The sequence below is a fragment of the Salmo salar genome, chromosome 01 (genome assembly GCF_965601325.2).
Source record: "Salmo salar chromosome 01, fSalSal1, whole genome shotgun sequence".
Taxonomy (NCBI): Eukaryota; Metazoa; Chordata; class Actinopteri; order Salmoniformes; family Salmonidae; genus Salmo; species Salmo salar.
The window spans coordinates 139,212,911-139,236,260 of record NC_138291.1 but is presented as its reverse complement, the minus strand read 5'-3'; the positions used below and the strand labels follow the sequence as shown (position 1 = coordinate 139,236,260).

At 40.8% G+C, this 23,350-nt stretch overlaps 2 protein-coding genes across 2 annotated transcripts; both read right to left on the bottom strand.

Annotated features, from left to right (window-relative positions):
- Positions 1 to 993: 993 nt before the first annotated feature.
- LOC106561982 (procathepsin L-like) lies at positions 994 to 9,064 on the bottom strand. Its single transcript, XM_014126489.3, has 8 exons — positions 8,959 to 9,064; positions 7,712 to 7,850; positions 5,601 to 5,723; positions 4,832 to 4,984; positions 4,363 to 4,587; positions 2,374 to 2,542; positions 1,958 to 2,075; positions 994 to 1,725 (listed from the first exon to the last, which is right to left on the bottom strand). The coding sequence occupies exons 2-8, from the start codon at positions 7,835 to 7,837 to the stop codon at positions 1,626 to 1,628; spliced, it is 1,014 nt and encodes a 337-aa protein (XP_013981964.1). The 5' UTR covers positions 7,838 to 7,850; positions 8,959 to 9,064; the 3' UTR covers positions 994 to 1,625.
- Positions 9,065 to 15,716: 6,652 nt separating this feature from the next.
- LOC106561975 (procathepsin L) lies at positions 15,717 to 22,349 on the bottom strand. Its single transcript, XM_014126476.3, has 8 exons — positions 22,193 to 22,349; positions 20,940 to 21,078; positions 20,432 to 20,554; positions 19,654 to 19,806; positions 19,179 to 19,403; positions 18,502 to 18,667; positions 18,101 to 18,218; positions 15,717 to 17,864 (listed from the first exon to the last, which is right to left on the bottom strand). The coding sequence occupies exons 2-8, from the start codon at positions 21,066 to 21,068 to the stop codon at positions 17,765 to 17,767; spliced, it is 1,014 nt and encodes a 337-aa protein (XP_013981951.1). The 5' UTR covers positions 21,069 to 21,078; positions 22,193 to 22,349; the 3' UTR covers positions 15,717 to 17,764.
- Between the last annotated feature and the right edge of the window lie 1,001 nt (positions 22,350 to 23,350).

The window sequence follows — 23,350 nt, the reverse complement described above, 5'->3', positions numbered from 1 at the left end:
TATTGATACACCATCCAAAGTGTAATTAATAACTTTACCACGCTCAAAGGGATATTCAATGTCTGCTTTTTTTTCCCTTTCTACCCATCCACCAGTAGGTGCCCTTCTTTGCGAGGCATCTGAAAACCTCCCTGGTCTTTGTGGTGAATCTGTGTTTGAAATGTGCTGCTCGACTGAGGGAACTAGTAAATAGTTGTATGTGTGGGGTACAGAGATGAGGTGGTCATTCAAAATCATGTTAAACACTATTATTGCACACATAGTGAGTCCATGCAACTTGTGACTCCTAAACGTAATAATCTTGCCATAAAGAGGTTGAATACTTATTGACTCAAGGCATCTCAAGTTAATCCATTTTAAATTCAGGCTGTAACACAACAAAATGTTTTTTAAAAAACAAGGGTGTGAATACCTTCTGAAGGCACTGTAAGTCTTTGCCAATTGGATGTAGTCATTTACTCTGAATTATTCTGTAAAAGTATCATGTGTTGCATGTAACCTACACTGTAATCGTTTGTGTCAATTGTTTTGTGAGTAATACATCCTGTTAGTTGAATTGAATAAATGCAGCCCTCGTTTTACAGAGCCATTCTTTGATATGAATATAACCTCATAAATTAGTGGAGTCATTGGTAAACCGATCTTTTGATGTACATTTTATGTTATAGGGGTGTATTTTCTAAGCTGTTATGACCACTGTGAAGTACCATTTGATAATAGTATGCTTATTGTTTAAACTGTTACACGTCAGATTACTTTAAAATTGAGACTACAGTAGTGCTCATATTTGATGTTGAAGTCTAATGGTAAATGTTATGTACACTATACACATTAGATTACACGTACTTTACATCTTGGTCTAAGATCAACTAGATAAATTAAAGCTTGGACTATGGGTGCTACAGACAGCACATTAGCCTGTTAAAAATCAGTTATCTTAGAACAAACGTAATTATAGCATCTGAGTGATAATGTGTAGACATGATAATGGAGTCAGATTGATGAATGTAGTTTATTATTAAACACAATTTCAACTCATCTACGTATGCTAGCTGTAGATAAAAAGCGGTAGAGGAAACAAACCCAGGTGTACCGTTCTCTTTTTGTCCCTCACTTTCAGAAACAAACTCAGTCATTTCAGAGCTCTAGTCTTCCTCAATGTCTTATCATTCAGTGGTTGTTGCTCTCATCTCCACACAGAACGCTCCAGTTAAAAATAGACTGTATATCAACTGTACCTCAGGGATATATATATATCCTGTGTCTACAACAGTGTTGTAAACAAACAGTAAGCACAAACTGACATGTTATGTGCTAGAGACTGTAGTCTAGCTGGTCTCATCAAGAAAAGTTACAAATAAACGGAATGCTTAACTCAAATAGAACTATACACACACATACAATCGCGCCGACACACATAAAATCAAGTATAAAACAAAATAGGTATAATTTCATAAATTCCCTAAAACAGTGTTTCTTTAAAACCCATGCAGCAGGTTTCTCTCGCGCATTTCACAGACTTAGTTAAGGCAGCACTGCAGTCGTCATGGCCCTTTTTTCAGAACGTTCGTCAAACATTTCTAAAACTAAAACTCTGGGTCTAGTGTTCGACAACTTACAGAACACTAGACCAGTGGGTAGCTGGCTGCCGTAGCGATGCCACAGTGGTTCTTCCTGTCTTTGGCAATGTGGATGTAGCCTTTGTCTCCCCACTTCTCGCTCCAGCTGAGGAAAAGACAAAACATGTTAGTCCCACAGTTCTAGTTAGCAGGAAATTATAGATTCACTGCTGCTTTAGAGAAATGGATGACTTAGAAAATAGTATCAGGACAACACCAACACCGTATTCAAATAAAGGCAATGTAGAGAGGCATATTCCCCGATGAGGAAATTAACCAATCCCGTGGTGGTGACGTAACAAACAAAAAACATCCCAGGAAGATACTATATACTGTACCTGTTCTTGACAATCCAGAATTTCTTGGCATCTACATCCTCTCCTTCGAAACCGTATCCCACCACCAGAACTCCATGGTCGAGCTGCTCACTGCTGCACTCCTTCTCATAGTAGATGCCTACAGGGAGAGGACATAGTTAAATTATTGGGCTAAGATGCTGGGTTTACCTCAGTATGTAAAACCACCTGATCTCAAACCTAATAGTTGGTTACTTAGCTAGTAACTAGTTAGCTACTAGTGAGCAAAACATGGAAATATTGTTCACAATTTACTTCAAAGACAACACCATTTGTACACGGTGAACAGGACAGTAGACCAGTACAGATCACTGCTACTCAAAAACAGTAGGTAGGGAATCCAATCCTTGCAAATAATGTTACACATAATTTAAGTTGCACCGCTAACTGCTACTCACCAGACTGGTAGAACTGGAAGGAGTTGTGGCTGGCATCGATGGCGACAGCGAGGGGGCCGACAGACGCCACAGCCTTCATCAGAGCGTGCTCCTTGCCACTGGGGATGTCCACGAAGCCGGTTTCATTGACAGCATTGAACTCTGGTCGGTAGTGGCAAAGATAATCATCCTGAGTAACCAGATAAGAACAATGGCCATGATTAGTAAAAACAACATATTCCAAATATTCAAACAGGTCAGTCATTCTTGGAAACATAAATCCCACTGCAATGAAGTGGAAACTCACATTTTCAAAGTTGAAGTTTTAAGTCATTCCAGATCTACAACAAAAACTGCATGATCTGGGACCAGCCTAAAAGAACAGGGCCTTACTTTTAATAAATGCATCTTCATACGCAATTATATTTGAATTCAGACTAATACACTGCTCAAAAAATTAAAGGGAACACTTAAACAACACAATGTAACTCCAAGTCAATCACACTTCTGTGAAATGAAACGGTCCACTTAAGAAGCAACACTGATTGACAATAAATTTCACATGCTGTTGTGCAAATGGAATAGACAACAGGTGGAAATTATAGGCAATTAGCAAGACACCCCCAATAAAGGAGTGGTTCGGCAGGTGGTGACCACAGACCACTTCTCAGTTCTTATGCTTCCTGGCTGATGTTTTGGTGAATTTTGAATGCTGGCAGTTCTTTCACTCTTGTGGTAGCATGAGACGGAGTCTACAACCCACACAAGTGGCTCAGGTAGTGCAGCTCATCCTGGATGGCACATCAATGCAATGCCTGTGGCAAGAAGGTTTGCTGTGTCTGTCAGCATAGTGTCCAGAGCATGGAGGCGCTACCAGGAGACAGGCCAGTACACCAGGAGACGTGGAGGAGGCCGTAGGAGGGCCTTTGTGCAAGGAGGAGCAGGAGGAGCACTGCCAGAGCCCCGCAAAATGACCTCCAGCAGGCCACAAATGTGCATGTGTCTGCTCAAACGGTCAGAAACAGACTCCATGAGGGTGGTATGAGGGCCCGACGTCCACAGGTGGGGGTTGTGCTTACAGCCCAACACCGTGCAGGACATTTGGCATTTGCCAGAGAACACCAAGATTGGCAAATTCGCCAATGGCGCCCTGTGCTCTTCACAGATGAAGCAGGTTCACACTGAGCACGCGGCAGACGTGACCGAGTCTGGAGACGCCGTGGAAAACGTTCTGCTGCCTGCAACATCCTCCAGCATGACCGGTTTGGCGGTGGGTCAGTCATGGTGTGGGGTGGCATTTCTTTGGGGGGCCGCACAGCCCTCCATGTGCTCGCCAGAGGTAGCCTGACTGCCATTAGGTACCGAGATGAGATCCTCAGACCCCTTGTGAGACCATATGCTGGTGCGGTTGGCCCTGGGTTCCTCCTAATGCAAGACAATGCTAGACCTCATGTGGCTGAAGTGTGTCAGCAGTTCCTGCAAGAGGAAGGCATTGATGCTATGGACTGGCCCGCCCGTTCCCCAGACCTGAATCCAATTGAGCACATCTGGGACATCATGTCTCGCTCCATCCACCAATGCCACGTTGCACCACAGACTGTCCAGGAGTTGGCGGATGCTTTAGTCCAGGTCTGGGAGGAGATCCCTCAGGAGACCATATGCCACCTCATCAGGAGCATGCCCAGGCATTGTAGGGAGGTCATACAGGCACGTGGAGGCCACACACACTACTGAGCCTCATTCTGACTTGTTTTAAGGACATTACATCAAAGTTGGATCAGCCTGTAGTGTTGTTTTCCACTTTAATTTTGAGTGTGACTCCAAATCCAGACCTTCATGGGTTGATAAATTGGATTTCCATTGATTATTTTTGTGTGATTTTGTTGTCAGCACATTCAACTATTTAAAGAAAAAAGTATTTAATAAGATTATTTCATTCATTCAGATCTAGGATGTGTTATTTTAGTGTTCCCTTTATTTTTCTGAGCAGTATTGAACACAGGGCTTTACCTTGCCCACATAGGGGTAGGACGCCTCTGTGTCCAGGCCGCCGTTGTCCTGTACATACTGGAACGCCCGGTCCTCGAGACCTCCATTACAACCCTCGTTGCCCTGAGGTCTGGAGCAGTCCATCAGGTTCTGTTCACTCAGAGACACCAGATTTCCAGTCTTCCTGAATAGCTGGCCCTCTATGGCCCCGGTGGAACTGAACGCCCAGCAAGACCCACATGAGCCCTGAGGGTGTAAATATTGTTAAACATCTTGTTACTTTTTCATGCCAGAACACACTGACATGTACATATCACTCCAGTAATAAAAAATATGTATGCAATTTGCCACCTTATCTTCTGTATACTGTAAATTGCAATCATGGTAAACAGCACGCAAACAAGCCAGACAATTCTCTGGAAGTAAAACCTTATTTAGTGACACAGCAGTGTGTGGATGAGTCATGACTCATGAGTGGTTCAGGACTCACCTGGTTCTTGATGGGAGTGACATAGCCCTTCTCTCTCCAGTCCACAGCTTTAGGGGCCTGCAGGTAACTGGGTTCCATGAACAGAGAGCCCTTGTACTTCCTCTCAGTCGTCTGCTTGTAGCCGTTCATGAGCTGCCCAAACTCTTCGTTGGTCTAGGGAGGTTGAAATCAGAACACGTTGAAACGTAATGTCTTCCCTGGCCAGATGTGGTTTTTACCATCTGAATGGGAAATCAATATTTTTTTGTGTCTTAGGACTGTTTTAAAAGTTGTGCACTTAGTCTTTTAAAGATGCACACAGGATTTATGGCTATAAGTAAGTTCAATTCCCTTCTCAGGATAACTATTCCATTCCTGCTTGATAGTTGAAGAAACCTAACCTGCGAGTCTGAATACATTCCTGCTTTCATTGTCAACGCTGACACCTGTGCCTGTGAAATATTTCATACTGTATGTGCTTCAGCCAATCTATGGCATGACAACAAAAAGATACAAATTTAACACACACACAGTATGGGAAAGAGCTGCTGAAAAGTACCTCCTGCTCCACAGTAAAATGTCTCAGCAACAGACGTGGACAGAAGCTCACTGGAACTGATATCGGCACCTGATACTTTCTACTGCTTGAGTTCCTGCACCTCATAGAACATTAGCTCAAAAGTCCTGCAGGGTTCCTGGATATAAATATATACAGTACAGGCCCCCAGAATGAGTACCGGCACCCATTTCATCCATGTCAAGCACTGCTCAGCAAGGTGATTCTTCTTACCATGTCACCAAAGTGGTTCATGCCCAGACGGTAGGAGTGTTTTCCCATAGAGTGGTCCAGGTTGTGCATCTCAATCTTCTTCAGGTTCTTTTCCCAAACCATCCTCCTCCAGCCTTCCTCGCTCTGTAACAATGAGTGAAAAACAGTGAGAAAATATACACAATCATATACTGTCCCAGAACTATGGGCACAATCCTTGCAATTAATGATATACTGCATAAGGTGTAATTTACAGCTACATGTACAGTGGGGGAAAAAAGTATTTGATCCCCTGCTGATTTTGTACGTTTGCCCACTTACAAAGAAATGATCAGTCTATAATTTTAATGGTAGGTTTATTTGAACAGTGAGAGACAGAATAACAACAAAAAAATCCAGAAAAACGCATGTAAAAAATGTTAGAAAATTATTTGCATTTTAATGAGGGAAATAAGTATTTGACCCCTCTGCAAAACATGACTTAGTACTTGGTGGCAAAACCCTTGTTGGCAATCACAGAGGTCAGACGTTTCTTGTAGTTAGCCACCAGGTTTGCACACATCTCAGGAGGGATTTTGTCCCACCCCTCTTTGCAGATCTTCTCCAAGTCATTAAGGTTTCGAGGCTGACTTTTGGCAACTCGACCTTCAGCTCTCTCCACAGATTTTCTATGGGATTAAGGTTTGGAGACTGCCTAGGCCACTCTAGAACCTTAATGTGCTTCTTCTTGAGCCACTCCTGTGTTGCCTTGGCCGTGTGTTTTGGGTCATTGTCATGCTGGAATACCCATCCACGACCCATTTTCAATGAGCCTGGCTGAGGGAAGGATGTTCTCACCCAAGATTTGACGGTACATGGCCCCGTCCATCGTCCCTTTGATGCAGTGAAGTTGTCCTGTCCCCTTAGCAGAAAAACATCCCCAAAGCATAATGTTTCCACCGCCATGTTTGACGGTGGAGATGGTGTTCTTGGGGTCATAGGCAGCATTCCTCCTCCTCCATACACGGCGAGTTGAGTTGATGCCAAAGAGCTCCATTTTGGTCTCATCTGACCACAACACTTTCACCAGTTGTCCTCTGAATCATTCAGATGTTCATTGGCAAACTTCAGACGGGCATGTATATGTATTCTTGAGCAGGGGGACCTTGCGGGTGCTGCAGGATTTCAGTCCTTCACGGCGTAGTGTGTTACCAATTGTTTTCTTGGTAACTATGGACCCAGCTGCCTTGAGATCATTGACAAGATCCTCCCGTGTAGTTCTGGGCTTATTCCGCAGTGTTCTCATGATCATTGCAACCCCACGAGCTGAGATCTTGCATGGAGCCCCAGGCCAATGGATATTGACAGTTCTTTTGTGTTTCTTCCATTTGCGAATAATCGCACCAAATGTTGTCACCTTCTCACCAAGCTGCTTGGCGATGGTCTTGTAGCCCATTCCAGCCTTGTGTAGGTATACAATCTTGTCCCTGACATCCTTGGAGAGCTCTTTGGTCTTGGCCATGGTGGAGAGTTTGGAATCTGATTGATTGCTTCTGTGGACAGGTGTCTTTTATACAAGCTGCGGTTAGGAGCACTCCCTTTAACAGTGTGCTCCTAATCTCAGCTCGTTACCTGTATAAAAGACACCTGGGACCAGAAATCTTTCTGATTGAGAGGGGGTCAAATACTTATTTCCCTCATTAAAATGCAAATCAATTTATAACATTTTAGATATGCGTTTTTATGGATTTTTTTAATTGTTATTCTGTCCCTCACTGTTCAAATAAACCTACCATTAAAATTATAGACTGATCCTTTCTTTATCGATGGGCAAACGTACAAAATCAGCAGTAGATCAAATACTTTTTCCCCCCACTGTATGCACCAATTGATCAATTTGAGCCCCTTGTTGAGAGCAGTGGAGGATGATGGGAGGAGTCATAGGAGGACAGGCTCATTGTACTGGCTGTAATGGAATTAATGGAACGGAGTCAAACGTGGTTTCCAAATGTTTGATAGCATTCCAATAATTCCAATCCAGCCTTTACAATAAGCCCATCCTCCTATAGCTCATCCCACCAGCCTGCACTCGTTGGGAGCTTCTGAGGGGTTACTATGAAGATGTGCTCCTCTACTTGTGCTTAAACACCCACCTCATGGTAATTCTTGCTGTGCAAGTTCTTCCACAAGTGCCAGTGGCCCTCCAACTGAGAGTCAAACATAGGGGCCGCAGACAAAGCACTCATACAGAGCACCAAGACTGCCAAGTACAGGGACATTATGGTCAAACAGCTGTGGAGAGAGAGAGAGAGAGCAGAGCTCAGTCAGCCTTGTGTTATTAGTGTAAAGAAGCTATATAGTATAAAATGTTGAATTTGTACCTTTGAAACAACGGCAGATCTTCAACATTATATAAACACACACACCACAAAAAGTCTGGGCAGCACCTCCTATTGGAGAGTTGCTCTAAAGCTATCAATCTGGTCTCCCATCCAGGGTTTTAACCAAGGCCCGCTTAGCTTTGACATGTCACTGACTACTACCAATGTGGTATAGTGTGAATGATTGAGAAATCTCAATAAAAAAAAGTTGTATTTAAAAAAAATGTATATTCGCTGTTACTATCCAAGTCATTACAAAGGGTAGCTTTAACAGAGAAAATGGAATTTAACCCTCCTTTATAAGTCCAATAAATCACTTGTGAAGTCATCAACAGCTATTGTTTTAATTCATCCCAGGGTTCACAAACACATCACCTTGCACTTTCACCATCCTGTGAAGTTAATTCATCATCATTGATTTAATCTGCAGCCTATGAAACTGCATGCTTTCCCAACGAGTAGTAGAGGGAGGTCCACACTACTACTCCAAGTTTACTTCCATATGATGGTTATTATATTCACCAACAATCACATAATTAATTTTACTGAAACAAAAAGACTCCACCTTGTCTAGCGTATTTTGTGTTGTCGACATTTGGAAAGTAAACTGAAAAGTTGTTTCCATCAGGTGTGTCATTACTTTTATCCGACATGTACTTTACTTGCTATACCACCGTTGGATGGAAATGTGGTTTGGGAGAACAAAACAAAAAAGCCCCCTTCCAAACTACCCTCCGCTCGACACAGCCGAGTCGATGGAAGAAAAAAATAAAACATTATATGGAACGTTTTACTAGGATACTACACTACCGGTATTCCAAATTAAATAAATTGATATCAATTCCTTTATGTGATATCCAGAAATATTTGAGGGAATGTTTGGTAACAGCCGGCAGAAAAAGCAACATCAGAAACGGTAGACTAATGTTGTTTGTCTGTATCAATCAAATCAAAGAGTAAATGTCCATAACCAAAGATCCTAACACTGTACAAACAACATTATCAAAAGCCGTACTTACTTTTTCCTGTCAATTTGCAGTAGCAGGGTGATGATTTCTGCTGCTGCTGTTGTGTAGTCAGTGTACTAGACACGACACTTTATACAGCCAGCTATATGTCCTATAGTGTATGGGGGGGGGGGGGGGGGGGCTGGCTTGTGATTGGCAGAAAGGGGACCGTATATCACACTACCACACACACACACAAACACATCTTTTTCCCTTGCTTTCTGGCTGCCCTCCCGCTTCCCTTCTAAGTTAAAGTTAGTTTATTTGTCATATAAATATTGATATACATGGAGTACACAGTCCAGTGAAACGGTTACTTGCAAGTTAACCTCTTGACAATGCAACAACAGAAAAAGTAAGTAGCTAAGGGCCCGATTCCGACTTAGGAAATTATGCTTTTCTTACGCACGCCTTTACTACGCACTTACCAGTAGTTGGTATTCAGACTTACCTTATGAAGGTGCATAACAGGCTTTGCCGACATGGTTCCGTTGCGCATGCTGAATAAATGTAATTCGACCCCTGAAAACCCTCCCACTTACTGGCCAAAATATTTTCTCGTGGAGTTTTCATTCAATATGGTTTTCAGTACATTTATCTTAAGCCATCCCTTTGAATATGGTGTGCATTGTAGTTAGAATTTTGTGGACAGACATGAGAGAACAGGTTCAGGATATTAGGGATCAATGAAAGAAATCCATCTAAATATATGTATATTCGCCTCCGTTTCTGCACCAATTGGTAAATACTCTGATCTTGTAGATTATTTAGGTTTAGGAAAGTATTTATGAATCATAAAAAACTGCTTTGGAGAGCCTTTATTCACGAAAAAAAGAAAATGGTGGTTTGATTAATTCAGAAAATTGTCACATTCAGTTCTTCAACCCTTGGTAATGTTGGAAGCAGGAGCGGAAATCCCGGGGGGGACGGGGGGGACACGACCCCCCCATCCTGGGAAAAATATTATTTGTCCCCCCCAATATATCACTGAAACATAACTATGTAATTTAAATAATATTAATAATACGCAATGAAAGCAATTGTGCTGATTATAGACACTTAATAGCGCGTTTTTAAGTTTAAAAAGATTGCGACCCCCCCCACCCTTTGCCTCACAATGGTTTGATCCACTGCCAGTTCCTTAGTTTGCTAGGTAACAGAGAGGTCGTATCTACTGTCTGAAAGGCACTCAATGCACGTAACTGCCGTGAGGTTAATCCAGTCAATCGCGCACACACACTAGCTGAATATGCAGAGCTAGCGCGCAAATATTAACTATTAAGCTAGCTAGTACCTATTCCATTTATGTGGCGTCGTCAAAGATGGAATCAGCATGCAGATGATGTAAGTTAGTGCTTCAAAGTCCCTGTGATAAGGTTAGCGATAAACTGAAATCCAAACTGAACAGAACTACACTCTCTTCTACCATTGTCTTAAATATATTTAATGGTCTCGTTGCAAAAGCTAAATTGTCGCAAGTGAACTTTTATTTATTTTATTTCACCTTTATTTAACCCGGGTAGCAAAGATTATAGCAAACACCACTGAAACTGAATTGGTGCTCGCTAGCTTTGCAAATTCAGCTATTGTTGGAAGCCAGCCAATATGAAACAAACTATTAAAATTACAAAAGGTTGCAGCATATGTTGTGTAAATGGTGAACTCATACAGCTGTCAACTCTTGTCATTTTAATCCATTTCACATTTGCTAGCTACCTTTTAGATCGAAGCCCAAATAGAATGATTGAAGATGATAGAAGCCCATCTCCTAATTTAAATAACCTACACACTGTGTGTGTAGCCAGCCAGCCAGCCAGCCAGGTAGAAAAATGGCAGAAAAATAAAAGACGGACATCAGAGTATTTTTCAATACACCAAAACGCATAGTAAGAACCCTAGTAGCCTAATATCTCAAAGACTAGTTGATAAAATGCTCATAAGAAAGAAATGAAATTCTAATGGAAATGTTTCACAATGATGTCATTAGGCAGAGCAGGCAAAGATGGTACACAGACAGCAGAGTTGGGGACAGATATGCAGGGACAGACTGGCAGAGACAGGGAGTCTCAGGTAAGTTTGTTGAGTCTTTGCTTGGCAACATTATGAAAGGTTCTCAATTTTTTTGACTTGTAAAATAGGAACATAATTGGAAAATGCCATGGATACCCCCACTCTCAACTTAAACTGGTGACTGAACTAAGATTTGTTAAAGGCAACGGTATTGCTGTTGTGATTAGTTGTGTAGTTTTGGGTACCGGTAGTTAGGATTACGGCAAACACCTTATTTCTTTGGTTCCTCAATATACATTTACCATATTACAATGTAGGCTATGTGTTACAGCACTACTTTTGGTGTCCCCCTCAGGAATTGCTCTTGAGAAAATGTCATGTAATTGTCCCCTCCAAAGTTGATATCAGATTTTCGCCCCTGGTTTGAAGATTAGTGTACATAAAATTATAATAGGAAGAATAGTGTACAATAGTAGGCTATACCCTCGTCTATTGCCTGCACTAACCATGGAACTGTGTGATGCCACGGCCAAGTATTGTGCCATGCGTCAGGTTCAAACTGTTCTGGCTTGGTCTGCACCCTGCTCCGTAACGATTTAAGATATCTGTGACCAACAGATGCATATCTGTATTCCCAGTCATGTGAAATCCATAGATTAGGGCCTAATGAATTTATTTCAATTGACTGATTTCCTCATATCAACTGTTATTCAGTAAAATCAATGAAATTGTTGAATGTTGCATTTATATTATTGTTCAGTATAATTAAATCCAACTTGAAAGACTCCTGATATCCGAAGTCCTTGCTGATTCTCTCTATTAAAACTTCTTTGGGATCGGTGTCCCGTCCACGGGACCGTTAAGTTAACGTAGGCTAATGTGATTAGCATGAGGTTGTAAGTAACAAAACAAAAAAATCCCAGGACATAGACATATCTGATATTGACAGAAAGCTTAAATTCTTGTTAATCTAACTGCACGGTCCAATTTACAGTAGCTATTACAGTGAAAGAATACCATGCTATTGTTTTAGGAGAGTGCACAATTTTGAACATTAAAGTTATTAATAAACAAATTTGGCTCATTTGGGCAGTCTTGATACAAAATGTTGAACAGAAATAGAATGGTTCATTGGATCAGTCTAACATTTTGCACATACACTGCTGCCATCTAGGGGCCCAAATCTAAATTTCACCTGGGCTGGAATAACACATTATGGATTTTCTCTTGCATTTCAAAGATGATGGTACAAAAAAAATACAAAAGAACGGTTGGTTTTTTCTTTGTATTATCTTTTACCAGATCTATTGTGTTATATTCTCCTACATCCCTTTCACATTTCCACAAACGTCAAAGCGTTTCCTTTCAAATGGTACCAAGAATATGCATATCCTTGCTTCAGGGCCTGAGCTACAGGCAGTTCGATTTGGGTATGTCATTTTAGGTGAAAATTAAAAAAAGGGAATTATCTTTCACTATTTCCTTATTTTAGAAAATAGTATCTCTCTGGGTCTGTGCTTCTCTCATTTTTTTTCAATTTAGATGCCTATTGCTACAGTATGAGAATGCATCGCCTTGCAGTTTTTGGTGGAAATGTTTTCACCACAGCTTGTAGGTCCAGGTTGCGAGCCCAATTGTTTTCTGTACTGAGTATTGACAACCCAGACAGTCTTTCCTGAGATGTTGTGCTCCTGAGGTACTTCTTTATGAGTTTTAGTTTAGAAAACAATCTCTCTGCAGAAGTGACAGTTGCAGGGATGGTTAAAAACAGCTGGATTGCAGTAGCAACATCAGGGAAACTGGGCAGAAGTGATTAGTGCTTCAAATACAGCAGTTCTGCAAGATCTTTAATTGAGCATCTCGTATTCTCCTTAATTTCCAGCCGCAACACGTTATGGAAAGATATTAACTGTATAGGAAGCTCTGGGTACAAGTCGTCTGGATACTGGGCAGCCAATAAACTGGCAGATGCAAAGAGATTATCATCTTTAGTGGATAACAGTTCTTGACGGCTCAAACAAGAAAGCGGTTTGTGATTTCATTCATACTGGTGAACCGGCGTTTGAGTTGTGTGGTTGCAATATCAAAGTAGCATTGAACACAGACACTGTAAAATGTTCCTCTGCATTCTGAAGCCTGTTTTTGTGCATCACTTGGTCTTGCCTTTTGTTTATCCATCCCACTCTCCGTATCCGAGTTCGACCTGCTGATTCAACTTACTTTTTTGAACTTGATCGCCCATTAAGTGAGTAGTCTGGGGCAGGCTGTCTCCTGCCGTTGAGCAATAGGCCAATTAGTTGCACGACAATGATAGGCCTATTGTCTCTGGCTCACCTACTACCAATGTAGATTATTGTAAAACACAAAAGCTTCCTACATGTGAAAATTAAAAAGGTTGAGTTGATTAGATTAGAATATGGGTGTGTTGTTCCTACCTTTTGTTTTCACTAGCAAAGTGCAAGGAATTGTTAATTCAAATTATGGGTGAGTTTCCTCTTGAATTTGGTAAAAAGGGAAGTGAATTCGCTCATTTGCTTGTTAGCAGCCCTTGTGTGTATCAGACACACAGTTTTTCTCTTAGAGATTATATTTCTCACCCATCTACACACAATACTCCATAATGACAAAATGAAATGTTTCAAATGTAGAAATGTTTTCAAATTGATTGAAAATGAAATAAAGAACATCTAATTTAGCCTACATAAGTATTCACACCCCTGAGTCAATACAGTACATGTTAGAATCACCTTTGACAGCGATTACAGCTGTGAGTATTTCTGGGTCAGTTTCTAAGAGATTTGCACACCTAGATTTTACAATATTTGCACATTTTAATTTTTTTAATTCTTCAAGCTCTGTCAAGTTGGTTGTTGAACATTGTCTAGACAGCCATTTTCATGTCTTGTCACAGATATTTAAGCCAATTTAAGTCAAAACTGTAAATAGGGAACTCGGGAGCCAGTGGTGCAATATATTTAAGTAAGACTTCTTTAAAGTACTGCTTAAGTAGTGTTTTGGGGGGTATCTGTACTTTACTATTTATATATTTGACAACTTTTTACTCCATACATTTACCCTGACACCCAATAAGTAGTCATTACACTTGGAATGCTTAGCAGGACAGGAAAATGGTCAAATAACGCAATTATTAAGAGAACATCCCTGGTCATCCCTACTGCCTTTGATCTGGCGGGCTCACTAAACATACATTCTGTAACAAGGGTCTTCTAATGGGGACCAAGACGCGGCGTGTGACGTGCTCGCATTCACTTTTATTAAACTCAAAAACAACAAAACAACAAAACGACCGTAAACAGTCCCATCAGGTGCAACATACACAAAACAGGAAACAACCACCCACAAAACACAGGAAAAAACACCCCTACTAAATAGGACCTTCAATTAGAGGCAACGAGGAACAGCTGCCTCCAATTGAAGGTCAACCCAAGAAACTAAACATAGAAATGGACATACTAGAATAAACATAGAAATATACTAACATAGAACATAAACCAAAAACCCCGAAACACATAAAACTAACACCCCCTGCCACGCCCTGACCAAACTATAATAACAAATAACCCCCTGTACTGGTCAGGACGTGACACATGCTTAATTTGTCGGGGGTGTTGGAGTGTGCCCCTGGCTATCCATCTGGTTTGCTTAATATAAGGAATTTGAAATTATTTACACTTTTCCTTTTGACACTTAAGTATATTTTTGCAATTACATTTACTTTTGATACTTAAGTATATTTCAAACCATACTTTTAAACTTTTACTCATAGTATTTCACTGGGTGACTTTCACTTTTACTTATTAAGGGATCTTTTCTTTTACTCAAGTATGACAAATTAGTACAATTTCCAGCACTGTCAGGAAGATTATTGTCCTGCTGAAATGTGAATTTGTCTCCCAGGTGTTTCCTCAAAGATTGTGTCTGTGCTTAGCTCTATTTCGTTTATTTTAATCAATAAAACAAACTCCCTAGTCCTTGCCGATGACAAGCATACCCAGAACATGATGCAGTCACCACCATGTTTGAAAATATGAAGAGTGGTACTCAGTGATGTGTTGTATTGGATTTGTCCCAAACATAATGCTTTGTATTCAGGACATCATTTCTTTTCCACATTTTTTTGCAGTTTTACTTAAGTGCCTTATTGTAATCAGGATGCATGTTTTGCAATATTTGTATTCTGTGCATGCTTCCTTCTTTTCACTCTGTCAATTTGATTAGTATTGGGGAGTAACTACAATGTTGTTGATCCATCCTCAGTTTTCTCCCATCACAGCCATTAAACTCTGTAACTGTTTTAAAGTCACTGTTGGCCTCATGGTGAAATTCCTGAGCAGTTTCCTTCCTCTACGGCAACTGAGTTAGGAAGGACGCCTGTGTCTTTGTAGTGACTGGGTTTATTGATACACCATCCAAAGTGTAATTAATAACTTTACCACGCTCAAAGGGATATTCAATGTCTGCTTTTTTTCCCTTTCTACCCATCCACCAGTAGGTGCCCTTCTTTGCGAGGCATCTGCAAACCTCCCTGGTCTTTGTGGTGAATCTGTGTTTGAAATTCACTGCTCGACTGAGGGAACTAGTAACTAGTTGTATGTGTGGGGTACAGAGATGAGATGGTCATTCAAAATCATGTTAAACACTATTATTGCACACATAGTGAGTCCATGCAACTTGTGACTCCTAAACTTATTTAATCTTGCCATAATAAAGAGGTTGAATACTTATTGACTCAAGACATCTCAATTTAATTCATTTTTAATTCAGGCTGTAACACAACAAAATGTTTAAAAAAACCAAGGGTGTGAATACCTTCTGAAGGCACTAAGTCTTTGCCAATTGGATGTAGTCATTTACTCTGAATTATTCCGTAAAAGTATCATGTGTTGTATGTAACCTACACTGTAATCATTTGTGTCAATTGTTTTGTGAGTAATACATCCTGTTAGTTGAATTGAATAAATGCAGCCCTCGTTTTACAGAGCCATTCTTTGATTGAATATAACCTCATAAATTAGTGGAGTCATTGGTAAACCGATCATTTGATATACATTTTATGTTATAGGGGTGTATTTTGTAAGCTGTTATGACTACTATGAAGTACCATTTGATAATAGTATGCTTATTGTTTAAACTGTAACACGTCAGATTACTTTAAAATTGAGACTACAGTAGATCTCATATTTGATGTTGAAGTCTAATGGTAAATGTTATGTACACATTAGATTACACGTACTTTACATCTTGGTCTAAGATCAACTAGATAAATTAAAGCTTGGACTATGGGTGCTACAGACAGCACATTAGCCTCTTAATAATCAGTTATCTTAGAACAAACGTAATTACCGTAATTTCCGGACTATAAGCAGAAACGTTTTTCCCACACTTTGAAACTCGCGGCTTAAACAATGACGCGGCTAATATATGGATTAATCCCGCTTTCAAAAAAAATGTCCCCAAAAAAACACATTCTGTAACATGCTCAGTTTTTTTGGGCGGCATGAAGCTTTCATTAGACCAATGAAATTGCTGAACGGGTTAAGGTCAAACAACTTTTTTGTTTACTGTTTAGATTAAATCGAGCGCTCTCAAACATCCCATCATTCTTATTACGGTAGTCATTTTGTCACCCGCATCATGGCAAAGACACAGAGAAATGCAAATAATGCAGCTTGCAAGTTGAAGGCGATTGATCTGGCTGTTGGAAAAGGAAATAGAGCTGCTGCACGGGAGCTTGGTCTTAATGAGTCGATGATAAGACGTTGGAAACAGCAACGTGAGGAATTGACTCAGTGCAAAAAGACAACTAAAGCTTACTGCTAATTTTGTATTACAAGCCGTGTTTCGTTAAAGCCTGTGTAAAGTTAATTTGTTTCAATGTACCGGTAGGCACCTGCGGCTTATAGACATGTGTGGCTTATTTATGTTCAAAATAATCCTTTTTTTTTTTTTTTTTTTTTTTTAATTCAGTGGTTGCGGCTTATATTCAGGCGCGCTTAATAGTCTGGAAATTACGGTATAGCATCTGAGTGATAATGTGTAGAGATGATAATGGAGTCAGATTGATGAATGTAGTTCATTATTAAACACAATTTGAACTCATCTACATGTGTGTTAGAATGTTATACAACTCCTAACACCACCCTGAGGCATATCAGTCTCTGCATCACTAGGCTCTTGTCTAGGCATTATCATTCAATGCCTTTACTCAAACACTAGCTGTAGATAAAAAGCAGTAGAGGAAACAAACCCAGGTGTAGCGTTCTTTTTTTGTCCCTCACTTTCAGAAACAAACTCAGTCATTTCAGAGCACTAGTCTTCCTCAATGTCTTATCATTCAGTGGTTGTTGCTCTCAGCTCCACACAGAACGCTCCAGTTAAAAATAGACTGTATATCAACTGTACCTCAGGGATATATATATATCCTGTGTCTACAACAGTGTTGTAAACAAACAGTAAGCACAAACTGACATGTTATGTGCTAGAGAATGTAGTCTAGCTGGTCTCATCAAGAAAAGTTACAAATAAACGGAATGCTTAACTCAAATAGAACTAAACACACATACAATCTCGCCAACACACATAAAATCAAGTATAAAACAAAAAAGGTAGAATTTCATAATTTCCCTAAAACAGTGTTTCTTTAAAACCCATGCAGCAGGTTTCTCTCACACATTTCACAGACTTAGTTAAGGCAGCACTGCAGTCGTCATGGCCCTTTTTTCAGAACGTTCGTCAAACATATCTAAAACTAAAACTCTGGGTCTAGTGTTCGACAACTTACAGAACACTAGACCAGTGGGTAGCTGGCTGCCGTAGCGATGCCACAGTGGTTCTTCCTGTCTTTGGCAATGTAGATGTAGCCTTTGTCTCCCCACTTCTCGCTCCAGCTGAGGAAGAGACAAAACATGTTAGCCCCACAGTTCTAGTTAGCAGGAAATTATAGATTTACTGCTGCTTTAGAGAAATGTATGACTTAGGCCATAGTATCAGGACAAGACCAACACTGTATTCAAATAAAGGCAATGGTAATGTAGAGGCATATTCCCCGATGAGGAAATTAACCAATCCCGTAGTGGTGACGTAACAAACAAAAAACATCCCAGGAAGATACTATGTACTGTACCTGTTCTTGACAATCCAGAATTTCTTGCCATCTACATCCTCTCCTTCGAAACCGTATCCCACCACCAGAACTCCATGGTCGAGCTGCTCACTGCTGCACTTCTCCTCATAATAGATCCCTACAGGGAGAGGACATCACTAAATTAGTGGGTTAAGGTACTGGGTTTACCTCAGTATGTAAAACCACCTGATCTCAAACCTAATAGTTGGTTACTTAGCTAGTAACTAGTTAGCAAAACAGAAATATTGGTCACAATTTACTTCAACGACAACACCATTTGTACACGGTGAACAGGACAGTAGACCAGTACAGATCACTGCCTCTCAAAAACAGTAGGTAGGGAATCCAATCCTTGCAAATAATGTTACACAATTTAAGTTGCACCGCTAACTGCTACTCACCAGACTGGTAGAACTGGAAGGAGTTGTGGCTGGCATCGATGGCGACAGCGACGGGGCCGACAGACGCAACAGCCTTCATCAGAGCGTGCTCCTTGCCACTGGGGATGTCCATGAAGCCGGTTTCATTGACAGCATTGAACTCTGGTCGGTAGTGGCAAATATCATCCTGAGTTACCAGAGAAGACCAATGGCCATTATTAGTAACAAACAACATATTCCAAATATTCAAGCAAGTCAGTCATTCTTGGAGACATAAATCCCACTGTAATGAAGTGGAAACTCACTTATTTTTCAAAGTTGAAGTTGTAAGTCATTCCAGATCTACAACAAAAACTGCATGATCTGGTGTAACAGTTTAGCTTCCGTCCCTCTCCTCGCCCCACCCCGGGCTTCAATCAGGGACCCTCTGCACACATCAACAACTGACACCCACGAAGCATCGTTACCCATCGCGCCACAAAAGCCAAAGCCATTGCAGAGCAAGGGGAACAACTCCTTCAGGTCGCAGAGCGAGTGACGTCACCCAATTAAAACGCTATTAGCGCGCACCACCGCTAACTAACCAGCCATTTCACATCGGTTACACTGGGACCAGGCTAAAAGAACAGGGCCTTACTTTTAATAAATGCATCTCCATACGCTATAATATTTGAATTCAGACTAATAGAACACAGTACCTTGCCCACATAGGGGTAGGACGCCTCTGTGTCCAGGCCGGCGTTGTCCTTTACATACTGGAAAGCCAGGTCCATGAGACCTCCATTACAGCCCTCGTTGCCCTGGGGTCTGGAGCAGTCCACCAGGTTCTGTTCACTCAGAGACACCAGATTGCCAGTCTTCCTGAATTCCTGGCCCTCTATGGCCCCGGTGGAACTGAACGACCAGCAAGACCCACATGAGCCCTGAGGTGGTAAATATTGTTAAACATCTTGTTACTTTTTCATGCCAGAACACACTGACATGTGCATATTACACCAGTAATAAAATATATATGTATATGCAATTTGCCACCTTATCTTCTGTATACTGTAAATTACAATCATGGTAAACAGCACGCAAACAAGCCAGACAGTTCTCTGGAAGTAAAACCTTATTTAGGGACACAGCAGTGTGTGTGGATGAGTCATGACTCAGGAGGGATTGAGGTCTCACCTGGTCCTTGATGGGAGTGACGTAGCCCTTCTCTCTCCAGTCCACAGCTTTAGGGGCCTGCAGGTAACTGGGTTCCATGAACAGAGAGCCCTTGTACTTCCTCTCAGTCGTCTGCTTGTAGCCGTTCATGAGCTGCCCGAACTCTTCGTTGGTCTAGGGAGGAAGAAATCAGAACACGTTAAAACAGATGTGGTTTGTAATTAACCATCTGAATGGGAAAAAAAAAAAAAAAAAAAAAAATCAATATTTGTTTTGTGTCTTAGGACTGTTTTAAAAGTTGTGCACTTAGCCATAAATCCTGTGTGCATCTTTAAAAGAATATGAGTAAGTTTCAATTCCCTTCTCAGGATAACTATTCCATTCCTGCTTGATAGTTGAAGAAACCTAACCTGCGAGTCTGAATACATTCCTGCTTTCATTGTCAACGCTGACACCTGTGCCTGTGAAATATTTCATACTGTCTGGGCTTCAGCAAATCTATGGCATGACAACAAAAATAACCAGCTATAGCACACACACAGTATGGGAAAGAGCTGCTGAAAAGTACCTCCTGCTCCACAGTAAAATGTCTCAGCAACAGACTTGGACAGAAGCTCACTGGAACTGATATCGGCACCTGAAACTTTCTACTGCTTGAGTTCCTGCACCTCATAGAACATTAGCTCAAAAGTCCTGCAGGGTTCCTGGATATAAATATATACAGTACAGGCCCCCAGAATGAGTACCGGCACCCATTTCATCCATGTCAAGCACTGCTCAGCAAGGTGATTCTTCTTACCATGTCACCAAAGTGGTTCATGCCCAGACGGTAGGAGTGTTTTCCCATAGAGTGGTCCAGGTTGTGCATCTCAATCTTCTTCAGGTTCTTTTCCCAAACCATCCTCCTCCATCCCTCCTCCCTCTGTAACAATGAGTGAAAAACAGTGAGAAAATATACACAATCATATACTGTCCCAGAACTATGGGCACAATCCTTACAATTAATGATATACTGCATTAGGTGTAATTTACAGCTACATGTATGCATCTATTGATCAATTTGAGCCCCTTGTTGAGAGCAGTGGAGGATGGTGGGAGGAGTCATAGGAGGACAGGCTCATTGTACTGGAATTAATGGAACGGAGTCAAACGTGGTTTCCAAATGTTTGATACCATTCCAATAATTCCAATCCAGCCTTTACAATAAGCCCATCCTCCTATAGCTCATCCCACCAGCCTCCACTCGTTGGGAGCTACGGAGGGGTTCCTATGAGGATGTGCTCCTCCACTTGTGTTTAAACACCCACGTCATGGTAGTTCTTGCTGTGCCAGTTCTTCCACAAGTGCCAGTGGCCCTCTAACTGAGAGTCAAACATAGGGGCCGCATACACTGCACTCATACAGAGCACCAACACTGCCAAGTACAGGGACATCATGGTCAAACAGCTGTGGAGAGAGAGAGAGAGAGAGCAGAGCTCAGTCAGCCTTGTATTTTCAGTGTAAAGTATCTATATAGTATAAAATGTTGAATTTGTACCTTTGAAACAACGGCATATCTTCAACGTTATATACACACACACACAACAAAAAGTCTGGACAGCACCTCCTACTGGAGAGTTGCTCTACAGCTATCCATCTGGTCTCCCATCCAGGGTTTTAACCAAGGCCAGCTTAGCTTTGACATGTCACTGACTACTACCAATGTGGTATCGTGTGAATGATTGAGAAATCTCAATAATAAAAAAAAAGATATATTTTTTAAATCGCTGTTACTATCCAAGTCATTACAAAGGGTAGCTTTAACAGAGAAAATGAAATTTAACCATCCTTTATATAAGTCCCAATAAATCACTTGTGAAGTCATCAGCAGCTATTGTTTTAATTCATCCCTGGGGTCACAAACATCACCTTTCACTTTCACCATCCTGTGAAGTTAATTCATCATAATTGATTTAATCTGCAGCCTATTAAACTGCATGTTTTCCCAACGAGTAGTAGAGGGAGGTCCACACTACTACTCCAAGTTTACTTCCATATGATGGTTATTATATTCACCAACAATCACATAATACATTTTACTGACACAAAAGACTCCACCTTGTCTAGCGTATTTTGTGTTGTCGACATTTGTAAAGTTTACTGAAAAATTGTTTCCATCAGGTGTGTCATTACTTTTATCCGACATGTACTTTACTTGCTATACCACCGTTGGATGGAAATGTGGTTTGTGAGAACAAAACAAAAAAGCTCCCTTCCAAACTACCCTCCGCTCGACACAGCCGAGTCGACACAAGGAAAAAAATATTAAACATTATATGGAACTAGGATACTACACTACCGGTATTCCAAATTATATAATTTGATATAAAATAATTGATGTGATATCCAGAGATATTCGAGGAAATGTTTGGTAACAGCCGGCAGAAAAAGCAACATAAAAAACGGTAGACTAATGTTGTTTTTCTGTATCAATCAAATCAAAGAGCAAATGCCCCTGGTAAATGTCCATAACCCAAGATCCTAACACTGTACAAACAACATTATCAAAAGCCGTACTTACTTTTGCCCGTCAATTTGCAGTAGCAGGGTGATGATTTCTGCTGCTGTTGTTGTGTAGTCAGTGTACTAGACAAGACACTTTATACAGCCAGCTATATGTCCTATAGTGCATGTGGAAGGGTGGGGGGCTGGCTTGTGATTGGCTGAAAGGGGACCTTTAATCACACTGCCGGCCCGCTGAAAGATCATTTAAAAGATCTCAGGTCCCGCCCGGTGTAAATATCCCAGCATGTGATTCCTGACCACGTGACCATTTCATCAACTCCCTAAAGATGATCCATCAAATTTTATTAAACATCTTTATTGAGTTTATTCGATTACTGGGAAACAAAAGGGTAAAAAGATACATTGTAACATCGAATCAGTTTCCCTTAAAATGTTTTCATTTTCTGTTACTTTGAAACAGTTCTCTCATCATGTGCTTGCGTGGAGGAGATGAGAGCATGGCATGCTGATGCTCATACAGCAATGACAAAGAAATTACCAGAAAAAAATGCTAAACATGTTCATTGAACAATAATGACATGAATATAGGAAGAAAGGTTACATATAGTCTAGTACCTGAAACTGAGTGGCCAACAACAAACGCCATAAATGTTCCTGCTCTGTGAAGCATACAGCAGCTTCAGTGTTTGTTCAACCATGTCCTAATATGATAGATTCAAGATAATAGCCTGAAGTTGAGAGAATGAACAAATTAACCTACATATATCGAGCTAAAATAAGATTATCTGCATTCTTTAGATACTGATTCATTATTGTGTGGTAACCTGGTGTGTCAAGAAAGTTCTGATGGGCTTGTAAATAATTTATTTGTTTAAATAATAATTCCAATTTCATTTGAATGGTGTCTTACAAGCCTTTCGGTGTTGTTCTACCTCTTCTGAACATTCTCCTTTTGTTTTCTTTTTAAACATTGATAATACATTTTAAACCTACTAAATCAAAACACACAGACAACACACTAATCAATACATTGTTTCTAAACAATTGTGTAATGTCACTTTTGCCTTGTCAGCTTTAGGAATTTCTGCTTGTCAACCAAACATTCACACAGGAAGAAGGGGAGGGATTCTCTTCTTGGGCAGCTGCTGAATCTGTGGTTACTGATAGGGCAGACACACACACACAAACACAAACACACACACACACACACACA

What these genes read in the sequence shown, in the direction of transcription:
- LOC106561975 (XM_014126476.3), bottom strand. Translation starts at nt 21,068, where the DNA reads ATGATGTCCCTGTACTTGGCAGTGTTGGTGCTCTGTATGAGTGCAGTG. An exon ending in TGAACCACTTTGGTGACATG is followed by an intron (nt 19,807 to 20,431) that starts GTAAGAAGAATC and finishes CTTCCTCCCTAG; the next exon opens with ACCAACGAAGAGTTCGGGCA. An exon ending in TTCTGGATTGTCAAGAACAG is followed by an intron (nt 17,865 to 18,100) that starts GTACAGTACATA and finishes TCTCTTCCTCAG; the next exon opens with CTGGAGCGAGAAGTGGGGAG.
- LOC106561982 (XM_014126489.3), bottom strand. Translation starts at nt 7,837, where the DNA reads ATGTCCCTGTACTTGGCAGTCTTGGTGCTCTGTATGAGTGCTTTGTCT. An exon ending in TGAACCACTTTGGTGACATG is followed by an intron (nt 4,985 to 5,600) that starts GTAAGAAGAATC and finishes CAACCTCCCTAG; the next exon opens with ACCAACGAAGAGTTTGGGCA. An exon ending in TCACTCCCATCAAGAACCAG is followed by an intron (nt 4,588 to 4,831) that starts GTGAGTCCTGAA and finishes TTACACCCTCAG; the next exon opens with GGCTCATGTGGGTCTTGCTG.